At 34.9% G+C, this 22,122-nt stretch overlaps 1 protein-coding gene across 1 annotated transcript in view; it reads right to left on the minus strand.

Annotated features, from left to right (window-relative positions):
- LOC110442496 (protein prickle-like) overlaps positions 1 to 18,872 on the minus strand; it is a 104,717-nt gene extending 85,845 nt beyond the window's left edge. The window contains exons 1-2 of the mRNA XM_021486137.1: positions 18,459 to 18,872; positions 18,061 to 18,149 (exon numbers count right to left, since the gene is read on the minus strand). Coding sequence (XP_021341812.1) covers positions 18,061 to 18,149; positions 18,459 to 18,545 — 176 coding nt within the window. The 5' untranslated portion in view covers positions 18,546 to 18,872. The remainder of the gene's footprint in view (positions 1 to 18,060; positions 18,150 to 18,458) is intronic.
- Positions 18,873 to 22,122: the final 3,250 nt, after the last annotated feature.

Genomic DNA, 22,122 nt, shown 5'->3' on the forward strand with positions numbered 1-22,122 from the left:
ACCCTCCACATCACACTTGGGTCCAGATCAATGATTTGAAGATTCTATCTTATTCTGAAGAAGTCTTTCTGTGAAAAGACAATATGATAAGCGGAAGTGTAACTGTCGGACCTTAAATCCTTGCTTGCATCGAATCTTTTTAGATTTGATCTCTAAGAATATAATTATTGCAATATGAAGACGATTACAAAAATCTAATCGGATGTTCATACACATGCAACTTCCTGGACACGAAGCAAACTTCCGTCAAGCCACATAAGAATTAAAACCTCAGGTTACAAACTCAAAGCTATAAAAAATATTATCAATCTCTTAGAGTAAAGCTGTGAACCTATTGTACACCGACGGTTTTTGTGGGTATTAAGATCCGTCTTTTAATAGTACAACTGCAAAGATAAACACGGAACTTGTAAACAGCAACCTCATAAACAGGTAGCTAGCCCACATCTGGTCCTGGTGAGATACTGAGACAAGATAATCCCCTGCTCCCTTCCTTACAGGTGCAGTGCGAACCCAACCGGGTCTAAATTATCCAAATCAATATGGAAAGGACCCCAACTCCCTCCCCTTCCACTGGAGTGAGTAATATCATAAGATAGCTGCAGCATTATTAGATTAACCTACTTCTCGAGAGAGAAAAAAAAGTGTAATAGGAAAAATAATTTGAGTTTAAGTCCATGGATTTAACGTCTAACTGAATGTCTGAGAAACTTCGGTACCTTTTTTTATTTCGTTAAGATTCCCATGATAATAAATTACCATAATAAATAAGTACAATGCACCTACGGAAAATTTTGAAATCCTGAATTCTGAAGAGTCATTTAAAAAGCTTCCAAGAAATTAAGTTGATCATCCTAAATTTCATCACCAACTAGCCTATAAAAAGACAATACGAAATTTGTTTGAATATAATAGGATTAAGGGAGTTTTACAAACACGATATTTGAACTTCAATTACCATTGAAAACTACTGAGTATCCGTTTACCGAAAATCCAAGATGAGCCACATTCCTGTCTAGACGGAACAGATTTGACGACACATTCTGACAGCCCTATGTAACTCAGAAACATGTTTCGGAAGATCCCTGTTGTATTTGATACGGTGATCATTTGCGATTCTTTTGTCACAGCTCATCCAGGACTTTAAATTATACAAAATCAGACCCACTTGTCTTTAAAGGGGAGTTGAAAAGATTATTTTTTTAAAACCTACATTTCATTAGTAGTTCATTAAACATTTAAAATCAGGCTAAAAAGATTTAAATGTGGTAAAGATTTCCTACTTCACCTGCAGTGTCAGTTTGGGTGGCAAAAAAAAACATGTGAAATACATCCAGTTTAAATTTTCTAAATTTATAATACAAACAAATTGATATTTAAAGACACAAAAAAATCCAACCTGGTCAAGATTTGCTGAAGTTTAATTATCTTAACTAGATTATGTATATTTGCACAACCATCGATTTCTGAATCATTAGCTTTTCTTTTGGTAATTTGCTGAAAATTTCAAGAGAAAAAACAAGCAATTAATTTGGAACCTCGAGAAAAAGTCTCAAGTTTTAAATTTGATAATAATGCAATCACAGTTAAGAAATGATTTGTACCCAATTAGGAATCGTAAGTTGACGAGACTTTGACATCCGAGTCCTGGACATTTATTGAACCCACCGAACTTGTCCTGTGGATTCAAGCACCGATCTACATTGTGTATTTATTTATAAATGACGGGATAAGATCTTGATTGTCATTGTATAAATTGATACAATCGGGAGCTATCATTCAGCCATACAGGTGTGGGTAAGCGCCTATTCCGATGGGTAGTCCTTGTTTACGCACCAAATTACCTGTGGAATTGGCCGTTCATTAATTAACGTCAAGTGTCGGCTATAAAATATTGCAATCTACCACAGTACATTTTTTATCGGGGTGTCAAACACACAGTACCACAATTGCCCCCAATCATCTTCAATTAAAACCATTTTTCGGCTAGGATCTAGGGATGATTTTCACGTCAAAAACTAATACCCAGATTCATCACCTTGCCACAACACTAAGTTAATCTAGTGCGATTAGGTAAAATTATTAAGGCTGTAAATACAAGTGTATGTGTTTACTATTTCGGATAACAGATTCAGTTTTCGTAACACTATCATCAGTTGGGAGGTTTTATAGCTGCTATTAAGCGCTAGGTAGAGTCATCAAGCATATTGGGCGTAGATATGGGAGAGCATTTTATTTTTTTCCCCCTGAGGAATCCTAATATTGGTGTCTATCCCTCGATTAGATGGTACATGTCAGACCGAAATGATAGGACATCGACACACCTCTCTCGGAGCTAATGATAGTCATAATATCTATCCTTCGTCCCTATATACTCCAGCATCTCCGACAATTTCACATCAATTTCAATCTGACATGGCTGTCTATACTCATAGCTAGATCTATCAACATTTAAACTACACATACATAGGTTAAATCTTATTACATGTCCTTCAGATTTGTTATTGGTGACGTAAGTTATGCAGTAATTTTTTGGCCAGGACCAGTTTCAGACCTGGCCCACATATATATACAACCATGCTTTAGCAGCTTTACAAAGTTTGGGACAAATAAATATCTCAAATGAAACTCAAGCGAAAGACATCATACCTATACAGAATGAGATCTGTGCAATAGATTTCTAAATCTATTTCATTTTGACATTTTCATTTGAGTAAAATTTGTCGGAATGGATGCAAAATACAAGCTTGGCTTTTATCCACACATCTCTGCGGATTTCAATCACAACTCCGTCCAAACATTGTAAGTAGTCGCACAAACAAGCACTTGAGACTTAAAGATATGCAGAACGATATAGGAACAGATTTAAAACTTTGATTAATTCAATGATACCTTGGCAGGTTGATGTGTTTACCTATAAAATTGTATGAAGTAGAAAATCTCCCAGTTACATACAAGTTAAGATGGTATCCCACCTATAATGGCTATATTCGATGTAAGTAGCAAACTAGATTGAGGTTTAAAATCAGCTGGATGTATATAACATACATGTATATATATATGTAAGAAATGAAAATTGTCAGATTGAAGTCTTGACAAGCACAAATGTATGATCATGAATACTTGCATTTTTTGTATGTTTAGATATTCGATACAGGAATATATTTTTTGTTGTAAGCCAATGCAAGCTTGACATTTACAAGGCCATCGTGGGGTGTGGGATTTTAGGAAGCTAGCTATATAGGTTATGTTGTGAAATATGATGCAATATATAGGTTGTGAACTGGAGAAAGATATGGAAGGGGGGGGGGGGGATGATTTAATTTAAGATAAAAAGTTGAGAGGAGGCAGAGGAAGGGGAGCAGAATAAGGGTGTAATACATAAGTATAGTACATAAAATTTAAATATGATTAAACAAATTATTTTCGTTCCAAATTAAATATTGCATATGGTAAATTATCTGTTGATCAATTATACATATATATATATATGTAGAGAAATAAACAGAATTCTGTTAATGTCAAAAAAACTGATAATCTAAAAATTTAATTATCCTATACCACCAATATTCATAAAAAAAATAATGACATACAAAAGTTCATAATAAAATGTACGGGTATGTGCTATAGTAATCTAGACACATCAGGAATACGCGATACAATGTTCTGGATATGCAAATACCATGTCTCTAGGGATATTAGCCTGCGCATATACAAGAAAATAGGATCCAGTATACGTACTCAATGATACAGTACAGCATAGGTAATCATTGAAATTGACGTAGCAGACGCAACGCAAAGGATTGCAGGATCACATCAACCCAACCTCTGCAGCTTGATTAGACTTTCCGCCAAAGCTGAACACTTCTGTTTAGTTGATGCTCCGAGCTCTGTCAATTGTCCGAGCTCTGTCATCCAAAAGCTTACTTACGTTCTTCAGGTATTAATTCAATACATTCAAACGTTGTTAGGACCTGGATGTCTTCTGCAATGATGGTTGCTCTATGATATGTATATTCCATGAAAAGCACAATGACATTTGGATATTCTCGTTTATGCTGACTTTGTAAATAAAAAGCAAGCAATAGCAGAAATTGTGGATCATGATCTGGCTGGTCTGTCAATGATCAAAGCTGACAAATGAAATTGCGATTTATTTAAGAAATGGAAAAAAAAATCTAAAAGGAAATATATCCACGTATCGATTTGTGTATTTGAATTGCAGGCTGTGGTGGAACACGATTCAAGCTTCCTATAAAATACAGCATACAGACATCATTGTAAACAATACACGATAAAACAGATTAGACGTTGAAGCTCTTGATTTCCTAGAAAGCAAAATAAATTGGGTTGTAATGCCAGCATTATGGAAACTATCACTAAAATACATAATATCAATCTACAGATGTTTCTTAGATATAGAAAAGCTGACATGGCAATATTGGGCTGAATTAATATCTTCTGACAAGAGGATGACAGCTGTTTAATTATAAACTAATTAATATTTTAATGATTTGGTACAAAGATTATTTTCATGGATATACTGTATGTGTATGTCTCCCGAAATCTGCTTTAATGTTTGAAGGTATACAATATGAAAGCACAATTTACCTAGAATGCTATGCATCTTCAATCCTTAAAAGTTTTCTTGATTGTCTCAAAATGTTTTCAAAATTTAAACAACTTATGATGTTTTCTGTTTAAACAATTATTTCTAATCCTAATCTTTCTCAATTTTTACATATATGCAATGATGTTTTTTTCAGGATTTTTTTTGTTTTGTTTTTGTTGTATATGTTCCTTCTACATTTAAAAAATTGTTCCCCTCTGTCTTTCAAACTCAAAAACCATACCAATACCATGTAATGTTTTATTTGTAGGAACTTTTTCAAACACATTTCTCTTCAAAGTCCAAGTGTTTTGTCGGAGCACTACCTAAGATAAGTTTATTTTGCTGTGATTTTGTTTTTTCTCTGCAGATCTTCCTATCGGGAAGTGTACCTGCAGCAGCTGAAGGTCTGCAGCCAGTAAGAGAACTCCATAAACTACACGGAGACCCCCCCTCCCCCCCAGCACTCCCCCTCCTCCTCGCAATCCCCCTGGAAACAGGTGCATCCACTGCTGATCTATCTTATCGGTACCATCGTGTCTGCTACAGATGACCACGGTAATATTCTCTTTAATGCTGACTACTTCTCAAGATAGCAGACACAAGCCCGGAGGAGAAAACATTTGTGATAGAATTTGGTGTGGAATGTTGAAATGCAGAGTTAACGTTGGGGGCCACATTTTATACAAACTGGTTGTAAAGTACAGGATTGTAATCACTGCGGTCATTTATCTACTGTTAGCCATTAAGCACAATGATGAGTCGGCCATTTTCCCATAAGGGAAGATTGCAAGTTCTAGATCTAGACACATTATAAAAGTTTGTGCAGGGCATGGAAAAATCACAGGTCCGTTACAATGTAATCTAGGGCACATAGCTTTGTTAAAGCAATAACCTTTTAAGATATCAAATAAAGTAGCAGGTTTGCTTTCTTGCCCGTCAAATTGGGGGGACTCAATTCTGGATCAGATGTATTTGATACAGACATCTGTTTTGTTACATGTTGTATTTTACAGACAGTTATTCACAGCTTTGAACACATGTCCTTTGTAAACAGCTAGACAAGGATAAAATGTGTCTTGATATATTTTTTATCAATATCAGTTTTTTTAATCGTTAATGTATATTTTATATCCTTATAAATCTAGACACGTCACATAATATGGTTTCTGCTCTTTATTACAATTACAACCATCGTACCAAAAAAAAAATCGCTATATTTTCTTGTGAGAACATTCTACAACAGATCAAATTAAAACATCTGTTTTAGAAAATATTCTTCAAGAATGCCATCTGGTAAATACTACGGAATGTTTATATGAAAATGTACCTCATAAATATATACATGATTGTAATACAACATAAGCATATCGTTTAACACAGAGCTGAGATCCCGGGCCCCCACATGGTAAAGAATAACAAGCCAGATTCATTTTATTATACCCCGGTTTAAACTTCATAGACAGGGCTATTAGCAATTGAAATTTTCCGCCCCTACAAAATTCCTATTTGATATTCGACGGGTCATTAGGCATTCACTTGAATTACTTCTAACAATTTATTCATACTGGAGAGAAATAAGTTAATCCCATATTCAATTACGTTTATGACAAACACTGGAAATGTCATTTTAGAAATTGCATCTGCTAATTGAGACCAGTGTCTCAAACGGTGGTTATGAAGTGCACCCTGTTATACATATACTATCACATGATACATGGGTAGTGACTAAAAGTAGAAATGATTTCTGGTTTCTTCATTTTTTAACCAAACTCGTTCAATTTCTTCCTACTTCATGGTAAAAAATAACATAATTGAACTTGAAATCAAACAACAAACTCAGTGATTTTTGGGACTAAGATTTTTCATCTGAGCCCTGGACTCCTGTAAAGTGTTTTCCCTGTGGTACAACAGGCCAAGTTTTGGAGAACTATTTACATCTCTTAGTGATGGAGGTCGAGCCATGCTCGTCAAAATGTTTAAAAATAAGTCCAGACTTGGCAGAAAAAAAAACTCTACAAAAATCACTGAAACTTATATACAAAAGGTAGTCTTCACAAGAATAACTCTCAAGTATAAAAGGTCAAAACTTGTAAGGTCAAGAGTCCCACTTTTAGCCCTTAAGGACCTTACAAGGCAGAGAGCTTGACTTGGTCAATAACAAAAGGAACAAAATGCAAGTCATTTATACAGTCAGGTGACTAAATTAAACACACTGCCTCAAGGAGAACCGTTAACAGACTGAATGGTCATTTTATTCAAATTGACCTGGAGTCTGATTGTTAGACTATATCAGACTGTGCCATTCCAGGTGACAGGACTTTTATGAGAAACACACCTGTCATCTTGAAAATACTGGTCAGTGATCACAGGGACAATGACCACAGCCGAGGTGATACTCGGACAATGACCACAGTCAAGTTGACACGTGAATTACCTCCCTTTGTGTCCGTCACCCTGACAGTGCTAAGCGCCAAGGTACTCGGTGGCTGTGTGATAGTGCTATGATTACGAAACAGTAGCTGCAGGGCTCGTCGGTAATAAGTGAATTATGTGGCGCTAGGTGTAAAGACCTGCAATTATAATTAAGGGCCCCAGGTATTGGAACCTTAAATGTACTTATTCGATATACCCTGCTACATAATTATTAATTAATTGACCAATATTAATATAACGAAGCCAATTAATGCATTGTATTCAGTGAAACGTGAGGTTCAATTCAGAAAAAATATAAAGTAATAACTGTTTCAGTTTCCAGAACATACAGGGTTCAGTTCTGACAAAATTTCAAAATATTATAAAAGGATGTTATACAGTAACACATAAAGTGAAACAACGCGAGATGCTAAATGCTAACGTCACGAGACAAATACAAACTTTAATTAAGAATCCAGATTTATAAAATCGATCAATTAAAACAGAAAATAATAATTACAATGGTTCCATGCCTGAACAAAGTTAGAGGTCTAGAAATCAAAGTTTCCAGAATGTTCAGGGTTTACATATAAATATATAATTTCAAGTGTGAAACCATAGGACATGGGATAATGCATCGGACCTCCGAAGTTAAAGAAGATGATTACAAACAGGTAATTGAATATTACAGGGATTGGCTTAGGGGAGGAATGGGAGAGGGAGACAGTGTTTTTGTTTGAATCTAACTATTTTAAGATTTCAAAGAAAATATCCACATTCCAGTGACTGCAATATAGAATTATGAGACGAATGTATCAAATGTCTGTTCTCTTTATATTGTTTTAATAACAAGGCGTCGCCGGGCCGAACTGCCCAGAGGGAACACTTCACATGCAGAAGAATGTCACTGATCCCTGAAGCCTGTTTTATAATTTTATAATGACAAGTCGCATACAACAACGGGCCTACATACTGCATGCTTTCCATTGAATGAGAAAAAAACAAAGTTAAAAAACCCAATGAAAATGTCAGAAAAATGTCACTGAGCATTTAGGGTTAGGAGGTCAGCGAAACAGCTGTAATTTTTCGATCATTATGTAACCATCATGCCGTTTCTAAATTACACCCCACAGGAACGTGACCCCGATTCCTGATCTATAGTGTTCCCCAAGGCAGCAGGGAAACATTTTGAAGCCCATTCTCCTGGAATAATTCCGTCAATGGATTAATATACAAAGGCAGAGTTTCTGTTGTAAACTGTTCACTTGAACTATCCTGTTTCCTCCGCAAACAGTCATAACTAAACCACCGAGGACCTGGGGAGGGGACATGAGGGTACTTTATTCCCCCTCAACGAGTTTCTCTTCCACTGCATCACTCCAATGCCCCCTTCCCAAATGCAATTTTCTGCACTTAGTCATAAAATCATGTGACATAAAAACCACACAAATAATCCAACCAAATAAAATCTTTCCTTACAAACGAAATGTTATATGTTCCAAGGTTCTGCATATCCTAATACCTGTAGTCCCACAGCTCCAGGAATGTACCTTTTTTCTCTAGAGAATAGCCCGAAAAAACTGACAAATTAAAGTAAGACTTGTTGAAAAGGATGACAGAAATGATTATTTCACCATATTATAGCCAGAGATGAACGAACCCAATTAAATCATTTAAAATGCTGAACTAAGCGTTAAAAGGTCTGACACATGAAGCACACACCCCCACTCCCCCCACAAAAAAAGCCAGGATTGATACAGGAACATCAAAAGTGCATTTGAGTTGATGATTTTTAATGCCAGTCTGTCATAGAGAATTAGCTACTAATAGGGAACTTAACTTTCCAAAAAAAAATATCTTATTTTTAAATCTCAATATTGAATTGAATCCTAGACATGCATCAAATTTCACAAGCAAAATGAAACATGTTGAATATACGAGTCTGAGCTTTGGTTACAGAGTACGTTTAAAAAGGCTGTGTATGGATAGGTGCCAGGACTAGGTGTTAACCTTTCGACAGGCAGATTTAGACTTCAGGGACACCACACACGAGTCACAGACTCAATCATGTATAATGCACCATCTCTAAAAGCATACATTTTCTGCTGTGTTTTTCTTAAAGCCAGCAACCTCTCAAATTTCATTTATGTACTGTTTGCACGCGAAGTAACAGAACACACGTAACTCCAGGGAAAGCTCGGAGTTATGAATCATAGGGGTGAAAACGTCTGTTTGAGACGAAACTTTAGGGCAAAATAATTGATTGAATCGCATAGACGGAAGACAACTATCCATTACGTTTAGACACAGAGTTACGCTTTATCACTAAAAACAAGGACAATTTCAAGCTTCCATCGTAAATATAATGATTTTCCTTCATGAATCAGTTCAAGTCTGATAAACAATTTACGTCATTGACAACACAAACTGTTACGGAACTGTTTGTGTCATTTAGAGAAAACGGAACAAGATAATGTCTTTACGAAACATGCATGTGTCCACATACACCAATTATATATAAAATATTGGTTTATTGGATGTTGCAATCCGTGACCGAGTCTACACTGGGACAAGGATTTCGTTGGAATAGTCAGCCTTTCTGAATACACAGGTTACATTTAATAGATATATACTTTTACCAGTAGGCAGTGGAAACAACTGCATGTATTCAAGTAAATACAGGTGAGTAATTCTAAAATAAAATGAATTCGATGACACCTGAAAAACTAGTTCTCTACATTATACATGTATAATGCCTATAATGAACCTCGACCTCATGGTACATAAGAAACTTAGTTCACTATAGCAATATTTCATTACAGAGATTGACATTTTATAATTCCTTACAAGAGGGCAGAAATATTACTTTATCATAAACAAGCAACAACAACAAAGATGTATTTTACTGCAGTATAAATCTGTGCAGAATTTAAAAGATTTTAAATCACATGTTAAACCCTATGAATTCAATCTTGCAACAAGAACCTAATGAATATTTGAAATTAATTTTCAACGTTTGTGACTGAATCTGTTATTTTTTCATGAATCTGTTATTTTTTGTCAAAGTCATAATAAACATTCTCACCGTACCTTTATCTGCTAAATCCTAACGGCTTAAGATCATGACAAGATTATCAAATTAGCAATCACTGCCAAAATAAACGTACTTTGTATTTTGGTTACATCATTGCATATTAGTGCTGGAATGCCATGAAAAGTTTTCCCATTAATTATTCATCAGGCCACTTATCTCCCCTTTGCATCACCGCTAATTATTAAAGGCTTCCATTAAGAGCTCGGCTCTCACAGACGATCATGACCGGTGACATTTTGTCCGTTCAAAGGCCCAGATTAACGGTTCTGTATCCAACATGTTTTATTTAATTCTGGATGAAGAGTCTAGATGACAATGATCTAAATGCCTGTCTCCGATTTTTATTGGCGAATTGATGGTATCATGGCGGACTCTCCCGTGTGGTGACTAGAGTCCATTGTGGTGGTCCCCAGAGATCTAGCTTAATAAAAGATGGCTGCTAAATTCCTTCAAACGCTTGACTGATTATCAGTTGGGGCAAATGACATCACAGTTATCAATCTTGGCTGTGGATCTTTGTGGAAATCGTCCACTTGTGGTTGCTTTGCATTGAGAGGAACGCAAAAGCAGGAGAATCAAAAATACCGTACAAATGAATAATGCTCCCTTTGCTGTGCATTCTATGACTGCAACGGGAGCATGTGCAGGGCACTTTATTGCATGCAGACATGCATGAATGGACCAATTATTATTTGCTGTCAAAACCATTTGGAGAGATATTTTAGAAGAACTGTTGCAATCCTAGAGAGCTTTAACAGAAGAAATATGAAACTGCTAACCATATTATTCCGATCCCTCTGGTATCAGGGGAGACCAAAAAAGACAAGCCAGAAAAACTGCACATGTTGGAGTACCGATACAGACCATGTGGTGATCAAATGTTTCACCAGACAGAAATAAAAAGTTTTCATGCGTTGGGGAGTTTTATTGATAAAATAACTTTCTTATATTGTTTTATGCAGGAACCAGACGAACAATTTCCTCATCGCGATCATTTCGCATGCAAAACCAGAGAAACACCTTCGTCAAAGTGCGTGACAGAACATGAGGAAGATATAGTTGTTATCTACAAGTACGGCGAGAATTCAATTATCGCATACATGTATCCCAAATAAACATCATCAAACAGTGCTGAAAAAGTCAACAAATATTATATCAAAAAGTATTAAGATAAGGCCATAAGAAAGAAACATGTGTGTCCCCTTTTTCTCTCGTTAACTTTTAGTACCAATGTCTAACCTGCCTTTTTTTTTATTTTGCTAATTTTAACAAGTGATGTTTAACACTCTCTTTATAATACCCAGGGTAAAAATAAATTCACAAATGAAAAGCTTTCTGTTTCTATCTGCTACCTGTCCAAGTGTTTTGAGCTGGAGAGGAAACAATTTGTATAGGACTAGAGGTTTTATCAACTTCCCTTTTTGCTATTAAAGGGGGTCTAACCATTGCAAGATTGTACATAATTTGACACACTGACAAGTGCTTGTAAAATCATACTCCATCTCATTATCATAAAATTTGTTGTTTTAATTATCTTTTTATTGAAAAGACAAGCAGCTGGAGGAAAGAGTGACGTCAACAAAAAAAATTCTCATGACTTTCCCTCGGTTAAATCATTTAAGCTGTAGGAAATTGGATTAAAGAATTAGGCCTAAAGAAGCTTAAGGAAAATAAGCCTTTGGTACTACAACACAATCCTGAGAAATATACATCAAGATGGCCAAATGGATAAACAAATTGTCAAATCTGTGCGAGAAAAATCATCAAAACATGATATCTATCTCTTTTCTTTTCTCTCTTCCATGCTTTTTCATTTTGATGAAATTGCAAAGACGTTTAACCACAAACAAAAAAGCAAAAAAGAAAGCTGAAAAAATAAATGGCAATAAGCATTTGTCAAGTGACAAATGATGCAACTTTGAGGGGTATTAGCACTCTTACTGCAGTAGACAGCTGTCTGTCGTCAGCTTTCAGTGTAATACAAATGGTGTGTGCTTACATGTATGTCTGTTTAAAAATATTTCTCGAAATTCTGTGTTGCTTATCACGTGAACAAAATCCTTAAGCTTACATACAATCATCGTCCAATTGGCTTATTTCTGTAACAGAAGGCTTTCGTGGGAGATTTTCATTGTAGCGCCAAACTTTCGCATGGTTGAAAAGCTTAGAAGAACAATTGGTATGCAGCTTTGTCTTTTTGCTGTCTCCAAAATGTCTGTTACCTACAGAAAATAAAATGGCTTCTAAAGCTTTTCTAAGAAGAACAAGGCCAAGCAATTTGCATGAGACTTCTTCTAGCTTGAGATCCACATAGTATTTATTAGAATGTACAACCCGTCTTAAAGGAAATGATGGGGGTAAAAAAGCATAGGGGACCTTTTTATAAATTGGACTGCTGGCAGTTTCTAGAAATGTCTCTTTCATAATCGCACAGAGATTACAAAAGAAGACATTCTGAATTAACTTACAATTGTGGTCTTTTATTTCAAATTAAGTTCACACAACCCTGTGGAGACTAGCTTGAACATTGTGTCTACATGTATATTAGGCAAGGCCCAATAGAAATGTGTGTTTCAGAGTTTATTCCAAAAGGAGAGCTCGTTAAATTCTATGTTTACGCATTCCTCTGTTACATATACAGGTCGGCAGAAAACAGTTGGTTTGGGCAGAAAACCTACATGTAAAACATATTTTATTAGGCATTACGATAAACTGATTTAAAATTGAAACTCATCAGTACCAACAAAAGTGTTCCTACTAAAGTCTCCAAATATTTGCAGAAAGACTTAATTAATCTTAATGATAACAACGATTAAATACCTAATTAATTCTTAAATACCCCACAGAGAACTTGGAATGTTTTCAGATTATTTTAAAATGTTGTGCAATCTTTGGCATGCAGACAGCAAGGCACAGTTTTGAACCGATATATATATATAATATACTGTAATTCTATCAGCACCAATCCCAGTGGTGTAAGTCACCTGTATAAATATTTATACATGGAGAAAATAAAACTACCCTTTTATATAAACAGTCGGGAACTGTAATGTTATAAGTTGTGCAGGAAGTTCCAGGGCCATTATTGATGGTTAGGGCAGAGGAATGCTCCCTTCAGCTATTCTATAAATTGACCAGCACCTGCAGGTATATACACCATGTACATGTTCAGAGCTTGTATTTAGGGACCCTGGACTCTAATTAGCTGACCCTTAGCTAGGGGTATGGTTCAGGGTGTTCAATTAAAGTAGGACATCACCATTCAAAAGAATTTGTGAATAATATTAATGTTCAAGTCAAGCTTTTTGACATTCGGCCATTTATTTTTTATAAAGATAAGTGGCATTTTCAAAATTTGCATTTTAATATAACTTAAGTACTAAACTTATTTGCATAACAAGTGAAGTTTATGATGTAATAGCTTAAACTCTTTTCTCCCCACCCACAAACCCCATCAACTTGAAATCTGACCAGATGAATACAAAAAATTAACAGTAAATGCCATTTCCTCACCCAAAAATAGATTTGATCTGCAAATATATAATCTATCCTTACATTTTTATGGCCTGATATCAGCTCTTGTTAATATTTTAAACTAGACTTTTAAAAAATCTGATGTCATTATTTTTTAGACCGGCTGTCTTGATACGGTATGACACGATATTGTAGAATGACACAGTATACCTTCCTTCAAATCCGTCAAGGGCAAATGTAAAAAAAAAATCGTGAAGGTGACACCAGGTAAACAACTTCATTTGAAAGCTTTGCTTTTTACGGAGCACGAAAGTCAACACAACAAAAGCTATCAGGGCTTCGCATTCATAGTGTAATATGTTGGGTATAGCGTCTCATTTTTTTTATATCCAATTTAAAAATTTCAAATGGACTATACAGTTAGCTAACAGCTTCCTTTCAATGTAAAATATACTTTGGAATGTTTGCATTTCAACAAGCTGTTATTGTAACTATATTTGCATTGAAGAAAGTGTGAATAATTTTAAATTTTAAATGGCCCTCCTTATTAGGACATGACAACTGTCGAGTCTAAATTTACACCAACAAGTGATACATACCATTACATACAGTTACAGTAATTGAATTACTTATTTAAAACATCAAAAATGTTAACCCCTGCCCTGTTCTAAAATATGATATATATCTCAAAAAAGCATTGCAAAAGGTTGCAGCCCTGTGGAATACCTACATTAACTGTAAATGTTAAAAAGTCATTACCTTAGCTGAAATTTATATCTAAATATTGCAGCCAACATTTGAGGAAAGTGTAAATGAAGATGTACAGTTTCGGTCATTACTGTATGTAATAATTTGAAAAATGAATGCTACCAGAATAATTGATTCACTGATAATTTATTCTTAAAAGCATATAAATATTCCAATGATTTAAGGAGATGGTGTAAGAACTTTTATATATGTGTATGCAACAGAATTATTAAACATACACTTTCAGTAAGTATAGGTATCAAATCTAGAAATCATTTTAATTAATTTGTGATGCTAGTCATTAAGGCACACCCCACTCTCCATTTCATCACCCTCGGGACCAACTGTCACCTTAAGTCCTTTTAGGGAGGAAATTATGTAACTGTTACATAAAACTTTCTCCTGGTAGGGTATCTAAAATCTTAATGGCCCTGATTAGGCTAAACAGGTTCTTCCTAATCCCCCTGAAGGGGGACAAAGTCCAGGGCCTAGCTCTGGTGAACCTGTTTGGTTGGTGTCAAACTATTGTAAAGTATGTTAGAGGAAAAGTTATTCTTGTTTACTTGTTAGAGAAGTGGTAGCATTGTGTTACATATATAAACACACCTGCTCGAAGACAACAACAGCTAGAAAAATAAATAAACAGAAAAAGTCCTGCAAACAATACAAAAGTAAACCAATTGTAGATAAAACCTTTTGACACGTGAGAATCGTATTACCATTGTGAACCGTCAACATGTCACAAAATGGTGAGAAAATACTCCAAATTTTATATGAACGGTTGATGTTAGGGATCTATAATTGTTTGCATCTCATGCATGTGGTTGTGAATTTTCAGGACTTCTAAATGTGCTGAATTAGGTGGCATAATCTTGGTGGAAACTTCAGACCCTTTAGCCCATGGAGGTTGGTCCTGATAATCAGCCTCTGGATATATTAGTTAAAGATTCACACATGTCGTTTGATATTCCTGTTCTAGCTGTGAGAAAATATGAGATTAATTTACTCATAGTAGTGAAATTATACCCAGGAGGAATCAATTAGGCCAAGAAATATGTTTGCCTCCTATAATTCCTTTTGAATGTCGCGACAAAAACACCTGCTAGATCTTAGTGTGGGTAATACTATGAAAGTTTGGTCAACAAGGTGCTGTGAACTAAACTAATTAAATTAATTCATCAATAAAATTAGGGCCCGATAATAGGTTAATACTTGAATTGTTTAGAAACTTTAAAAAAATATTACATAACTTTTTCTTCCAAAATCCTGACAGATCTTTTTAATTAACAGTGTCAATAAAAAACATTTAAACTGGGGCCATATATGCCACTTTCCTTTCAAAGGAAATGAAATCAGTTTTAACTGAATTGAAATGTCTCAATTTGCTACTGCTGGCACAGTTTGTGAGCTCTGTGATAGAGTCACTGACATTATCTCACAAAGGAAAGCATTATTTACCTGTAAACGCCAAATAAAGGGTCTGCCTGGAGCAAAAGTAATTAAGGTAATAGAATTAATTTCATTATGGGGTCATGACCGATTTCACAGGTATGAGTATATTAGGAATATATTACCTGTCACAAGGAGAGCTAGCATGGCAGGTAAGAATTTGAACCTTGAAGAAGGACCCCATACAGTGCTTACTTAGGATACGTACACACTGTACCTGTAATTTACTATAGGTAATTACCAATATACAGGTATAATTGGCTGTATATTCTGATATCAGCTGATACACCAGGTATATATATATATACTCAGGTGTGAATCAATAAAATTACCGCTTTGACAGATCTAGATTCTCCAGTTATCTAAATTTTGATTGCCTGGCCTACAATCTCAGGTGATTAGATCGGGCGCTAATTACAGGCGCTCCGATACAATTAAGTATACATCTAAACACAGTCTCAGGTATAATGATTTTAACATGGAATACAGACAACCTACCTGTATAACAAGGTGTCACACTTCTATGGTGGTCTTAAATAATTCAAGATCACTAACTATTTAATAAATAGTTTGTTAACATTCTCTATATTCTAATGACCTGCAAATTTAATGGAACATCTGTCAAAACTGCATACACACACTTCATATTACAGAAACAGAATTACAAATCAATAATGAAGATTTTCTTCAAATTGTATCTGCATTCTGAAATTTTGTAGAATTACAATAGAGATGTGCTCAACAAAAAAAAGAAAATGTGTAATTATTTGATAAAACCAGTGATCCCTGATTCATCATCATGGATCAGCTGTTCAAGCATGCACACCCTGAAAATTTAATTAACATTCAGGTGTTCAACAAGGTGTTGTTTTTAAGGATGTATGAACATGAATCCACACACCTGGACAAGAAAAAGCATCAAATGACAACAAAATTGAATGACAACAAAATTGAATGACAAAAAACTTGTATTGATTGATAAAAAACAGATGTCATTTTCAACATTTTGGATGATCTTTTTTTTTCGAAAACATGGATCAATCGCAACTTTTTTCAATTTATGATGGATTTTCGTTTCCCTCATTTGCATTTACTTCTTCAGGTGATGAAAACACCAGTAATACTGATTGTTTTTAATCTAAATAATTTGCATACAAGTAAGGTTTAAATTCGATGATTGATTTCAGCCAATATATGACTTCCCGCGGTGTGAAAGGCAAACACTAAGAATACACATATATATGTGCTCCTGGGACAGTTTCTGACTTAAGCAAATATATACATTCCCTGTTGAACACCTATGCTCAGCTACCTGGTATAGAAAATAATCAATCTCGGGTGTAACAACTCTTCCAGGTATGTCATGTGATATATAGGTGTATATTTACGGATCTTATGTAACCCGAAGCGACAGGAAATGGGGTCAAGGACAAAAATGTCTGGATCAAGTTCTTACTGTCCATATCCTTATTTTGCCAAGATACTTACCATAGAAAACTTATACCGTATTTTACATAATAAGGAGACCGACCAGTAGTAATTTAAACATTTAAGTTGAATTCTTGTCATAAAATTTTGAGATTTACTTAATTTCAATTACTTGTCCAGTTGGTTTTAATTGATAACTCCTACAATTGAAATGACACTGAATCAGTTCATGCATGAAACACTATCTGATAATTAAATGATCAATGCAATCTTTCTGAAAGATACATGGCCATATCAATGATGAATTCAACTTGGGAGTCTGTATTAGGGTCAAAATTTAGGTCTGTTGCCTAAGGATTTATATAAAAACACCCTACTTGTCATTTACCTGTCTTGCGCCCTTTTTGCATCAATTACGGTAAAACTTTGTTGAACTCAACATTTAGCTTTATTAACATACTGTATGTTAAGAAAGGCTTAGAATGTTTGAAATATAAAAAGTACCAAATAATTTGATACCTAGATGGCCATTGTACATGTATTTTGACCTACAATTCAACTTTCCACACTAGGGGGCATTCTGAAATTATTCTCTTAGATGCTAAACGCCCTTAGTTCAGTTCAAAAATAGTTTTATATGGATATGAGAAATAAGCTTGTTTTCCCTGTGAAATGGCTGTGTAACCTAATAAAAGAAGAGCCAGACTGTCCTGCATTTTCTTCACATCAGCTGGGTAGATTTGAAATCTAACATGAAATAGTTTCAACTTTGTACATTAAATTCACAATAAATCCTGAAGGAATGAGCTTTTTCTGAAAGGAAACATGGATATCGTGGACCTACCTCCAAAAATGCAGTTCAAATCCGGGGCAGTGTTCTTTACAGTTGGAACAAGGGTGGCCAGCATTTATCTGTTGTGTTAAGGGAGGGCTCTGTAAAAAAACAGATATTTATAAAGATGTTCAATGATTCATTCATAAGCTTGGGAGTGTCCGAAAAGCGACAGGGTGCAATGTTTACGAAATCATGTTTCATTGACGAGAAAATATTAAAAACGGTCTCCGCATTACATGAAATATAACTCTCAATATAATCGAGTTAACAGTTAAAACCCGCAGTTATAATCATGTGGTAACATAAACATATGTTTTATAAGGTAATTGTCGACATTTACTACAATAATCCTATGATCCTCTTATGTTTACACGGTATTATTTTTCTCCCAGTCCATTCAAACTTACCATGTTAGGAGGGAAGTGCGGATCGTGGCCCTCCCGGGCGAATAAAGGGCTGTCGTTTGGGGAAAGATCCCCTCCCGAAGTTGCCATCACACACAATGAACTCACTCAAAACGTAAACACAACGAAATTAATAAATATTCCAAGGATAAAACACTGTATACGTCGATACAAACCTACATAGATACACACGTGTTATACACGGCTTACTGCTGATACAATACACACGCGGACCCTTTTATGCGCGTTTACAAGTTGCAAAAACGCGACAAATTATCGAACCCTTTCCGTTTCAATCCACTGTGAATCGTCAGGATCGTACTGTACGTAGTTGCACCATTTTGTGATCGCTTCACCGACCCACACCCGTACCCACAGGTGAAAACGCTAATTCACCGATTCAAATTCCAATCACAGTTCACAAACCACGCCCACTGGTATACGTCATAGCGTCAGTTTCTAAACACGGCGATAAAAAATAGAGAAGTGAAAAAGGAACCGAATAAGTTAGATTCAGACATTGTTCATAAGTTATCCAACTGGTGTAATAAGATAGGAATTATAACAGCGTTAGGTTTCCTTAAACAAAATAGATATTAGTAAAACACTGAAAAACAAAGTGAAACAAAGTTCGCTATAGCCACGCCCCTGTCGAGGGCAACAGATTTTGATTGACAAGCGGTAGATAGCCATGGCAGGTGCCCCCTGACACACGCGTGTGTTTGCTATCGACAGATGATCGGCTGAGAGGCACAAAGAAAACAGTCGATGACTGTCGACAAACCTGTATAACTGTACACTTTCATACATCGAAAGAAATTCGATAATAAAAGACAAATAACGCCAACAGATAAATAGCTTAAAACCGTTTCATCACGTGAAATAAATATATGTCTTGGATTTTACAGTCAAATGAAAACATTCCGACACGGATGAAGAGGGGTTAATATTTCGTTGAAGTATATCAAAGACCTATGCTGTATGATAGTATTATGTTAAGTATAGTATTGGTTTTATACTTATATAGAAACGTACAGACGTCTTTGATAGCAGCTATTGCTAGCTGTGGGCTGAGACGTATATACTACACATGGCATTGTCTCTGCTGTGGGGAAATTAATTTCCATTATCATCTCTACCACGAATTGCATTTAGTAGACTTTCACATTTTAAAGACGGCCATGTCATATTTCTCTTGAATAAGAAGTCTTTGATTTTATCAACTCAACAATTCCTTTTTGTTGAAGTACGATTTACTTTTTGGAAATATTTTATATGGAATTAGTTTTTAGAAATTGATATCGTTTCGGTCTATTCTTCTTTAATAATTGTAGATTTTGTAAAATTGAAACTTTTAAAAATGATTGCCTGCGTTAATGAGTTTCGGAAGTAACTACAGAAACAATTAACTCAATGTCCTTTTAGTGCAGGGATACGTCTCTGTTCAGTGTTACTCGGTATTGTTTTATTTAGCATGATATAACTTACAAAAACGGGGTTTAATTGAACGACATAATTATGTTCATTACTGTAGGAATTTCTCAATGTTATGAAATTATAAAATGTGAAAAAGGAGTTGCTGTTGTCAATTGATATTTCTGTTTTGCGGAAAAGGCAAAACTATGTGTTGATGTTTGATGATCACCGGCTCAAAATGTACTCGGTATCATATAAGAACGACAGAGTTGTCTCCCCTCACTTGTGCTGACTGAACAGTTCGTAATTTTCCAAAAGGTTAAAAATATAAATTATGATTAATCAACATAGAAATAAAAATGTACTTGATACTTTTGAAATAAAAAATATAAATATCATTTATCAAGAATTGTATTCGGAAACAAAACAAGATTTACACCTCGCGTAGCGTTTTTGCTGTGATGATTCCTCAGTTCCCGTTGTTGTTTTTCCTTTTGTTTCGGTCTCTCCTCAGTTCCTGTTGCGGTCCTTTTGTTTTTCCTGTTGTTTTCTTTCTTGTTTGTTTATGTGTATACTCAGTTCTGATGTTGTTTTTGTGAATACTCAGTTCTGATGTTGTTTATGTGAATACTCAGTTCTGATGTTGTTATTGTGTATACTCAGTTCTGATGTTGTTTTTGTGAATACTCAGTTCTAATGTTGTTTATGTGTATGCTAAGTTCTGATGTTGTTTATGTGTATGCTCAGTTCTGATGTTGTTTTTGTGAATACTCAGATCTGATGTTGTTTATGTGAATACTCAGTTCTGATGTTATTTATGTGTATACTCAGTTCTGATGTTGTTTTTGTGTATACTCAGTTCTGAAGTTGTTTATGTGTATACTCAGTTCTGATGTTGTTTATGTGTATATTCAGTTCTGATGTTGTTTATATGTATACTCGGTTCTGATGTTGTTTATGTGTATACTCAGTTCTGTTTTTGTTTTTGTGTATACTCGGTTCTGATGTTGTTTTTGGGTATACTCGGTTTTGATGTTGTTTTTGGGTATACTCAGTTCTGATGTTGTTTATGTGTATGCTCAGTTCTGATGTTGTTTTTGTGAATACTCAGTTCTAATGTTGTTTATGTGTATGCTAAGTTCTGATGTTGTTTATGTGTATGCTCAGTTCTGATGTTGTTTTTGTGAATACTCAGTTCTGATGTTGTTTATGTGTATATTCAGTTCTGATGTTGTTTTTGTGTATACTCAATCCTGATGTTGTTTATGTGTATACTCAGTTCTGATGTTATTTATGTGTATATTCAGTTCTGATGTTGTTTTTGTGTATACTCAATCCTGATGTTGTTTATGTGTATACTCAGTTCTGTTTTTGTTTTTGTGTATACTCGGTTCTGATGTTGTTTTTGTGAATACTCAGTTCTAATGTTGTTTATGTGTATGCTAAGTTCTGATGTTGTTTATGTGTATGCTCAGTTCTGATGTTGTTTTTGTGAATACTCAGTTCTAATGTTGTTTATGTGTATGCTAAATTCTGATGTTGTTTATGTGTATGCTCAGTTCTGATGTTGTTTTTGTGAATACTCAGTTCTGATGTTGTTTATGTGTATACTGAGTTCTGATGTTGTTTTTGTGTATACTCAGTTCTGATGTTGTTTATGTGTATACTCAGATCTGATGTTGTTTATGTGAATACACAGTTCTGATGTTATTTATGTGTATACTCAGTTCTGATCTTGTTTATGTGTATACTGAGTTCTGATGTTGTTTATGTCTATACTCAGTTCTGATGTTGTTTTTGTCTATACTCAGTTCTGATGTTGTTTATGTGTACCTTTAGTTCTGATGTTGTTTTTGTGTATGCTCAGTTCTGATGTTGTTTATGTGAATACACAGTTCTGAGTGTATACTAAGTTCTGATGTTGTTTATGTGTATGCTTGGTTCTGATGTTGTTTTTGTGTATCCTGAGTTCTGATGTTGTTTATGTCTATACTCAGTTCTGATGTTGTTTAGGTGTATACTCAGTTCTGATGTTGGTTTTGTGTATACTCAGTTCTGATGTTGCTTATGTGTATACTCAGTTCTGATCTTGTTTATGTGTATACTGGGTTCTGATGTTGTTTATGTGTATGCTCAGTTCTGATGTTGTTTTTGTGAATACTCAGTTATGTTTTTGTTTTTGTGTATAATCGGTTCTGATGTTGTTTTTGTCTATACTCAGTTCTGATGTTGTTTTTGTGAATACTCAGTT

The sequence above is a fragment of the Mizuhopecten yessoensis genome, unplaced genomic scaffold, assembly GCF_002113885.1.
Source record: "Mizuhopecten yessoensis strain PY_sf001 unplaced genomic scaffold, ASM211388v2 scaffold716273, whole genome shotgun sequence".
Taxonomy (NCBI): domain Eukaryota; kingdom Metazoa; phylum Mollusca; class Bivalvia; order Pectinida; family Pectinidae; genus Mizuhopecten; species Mizuhopecten yessoensis.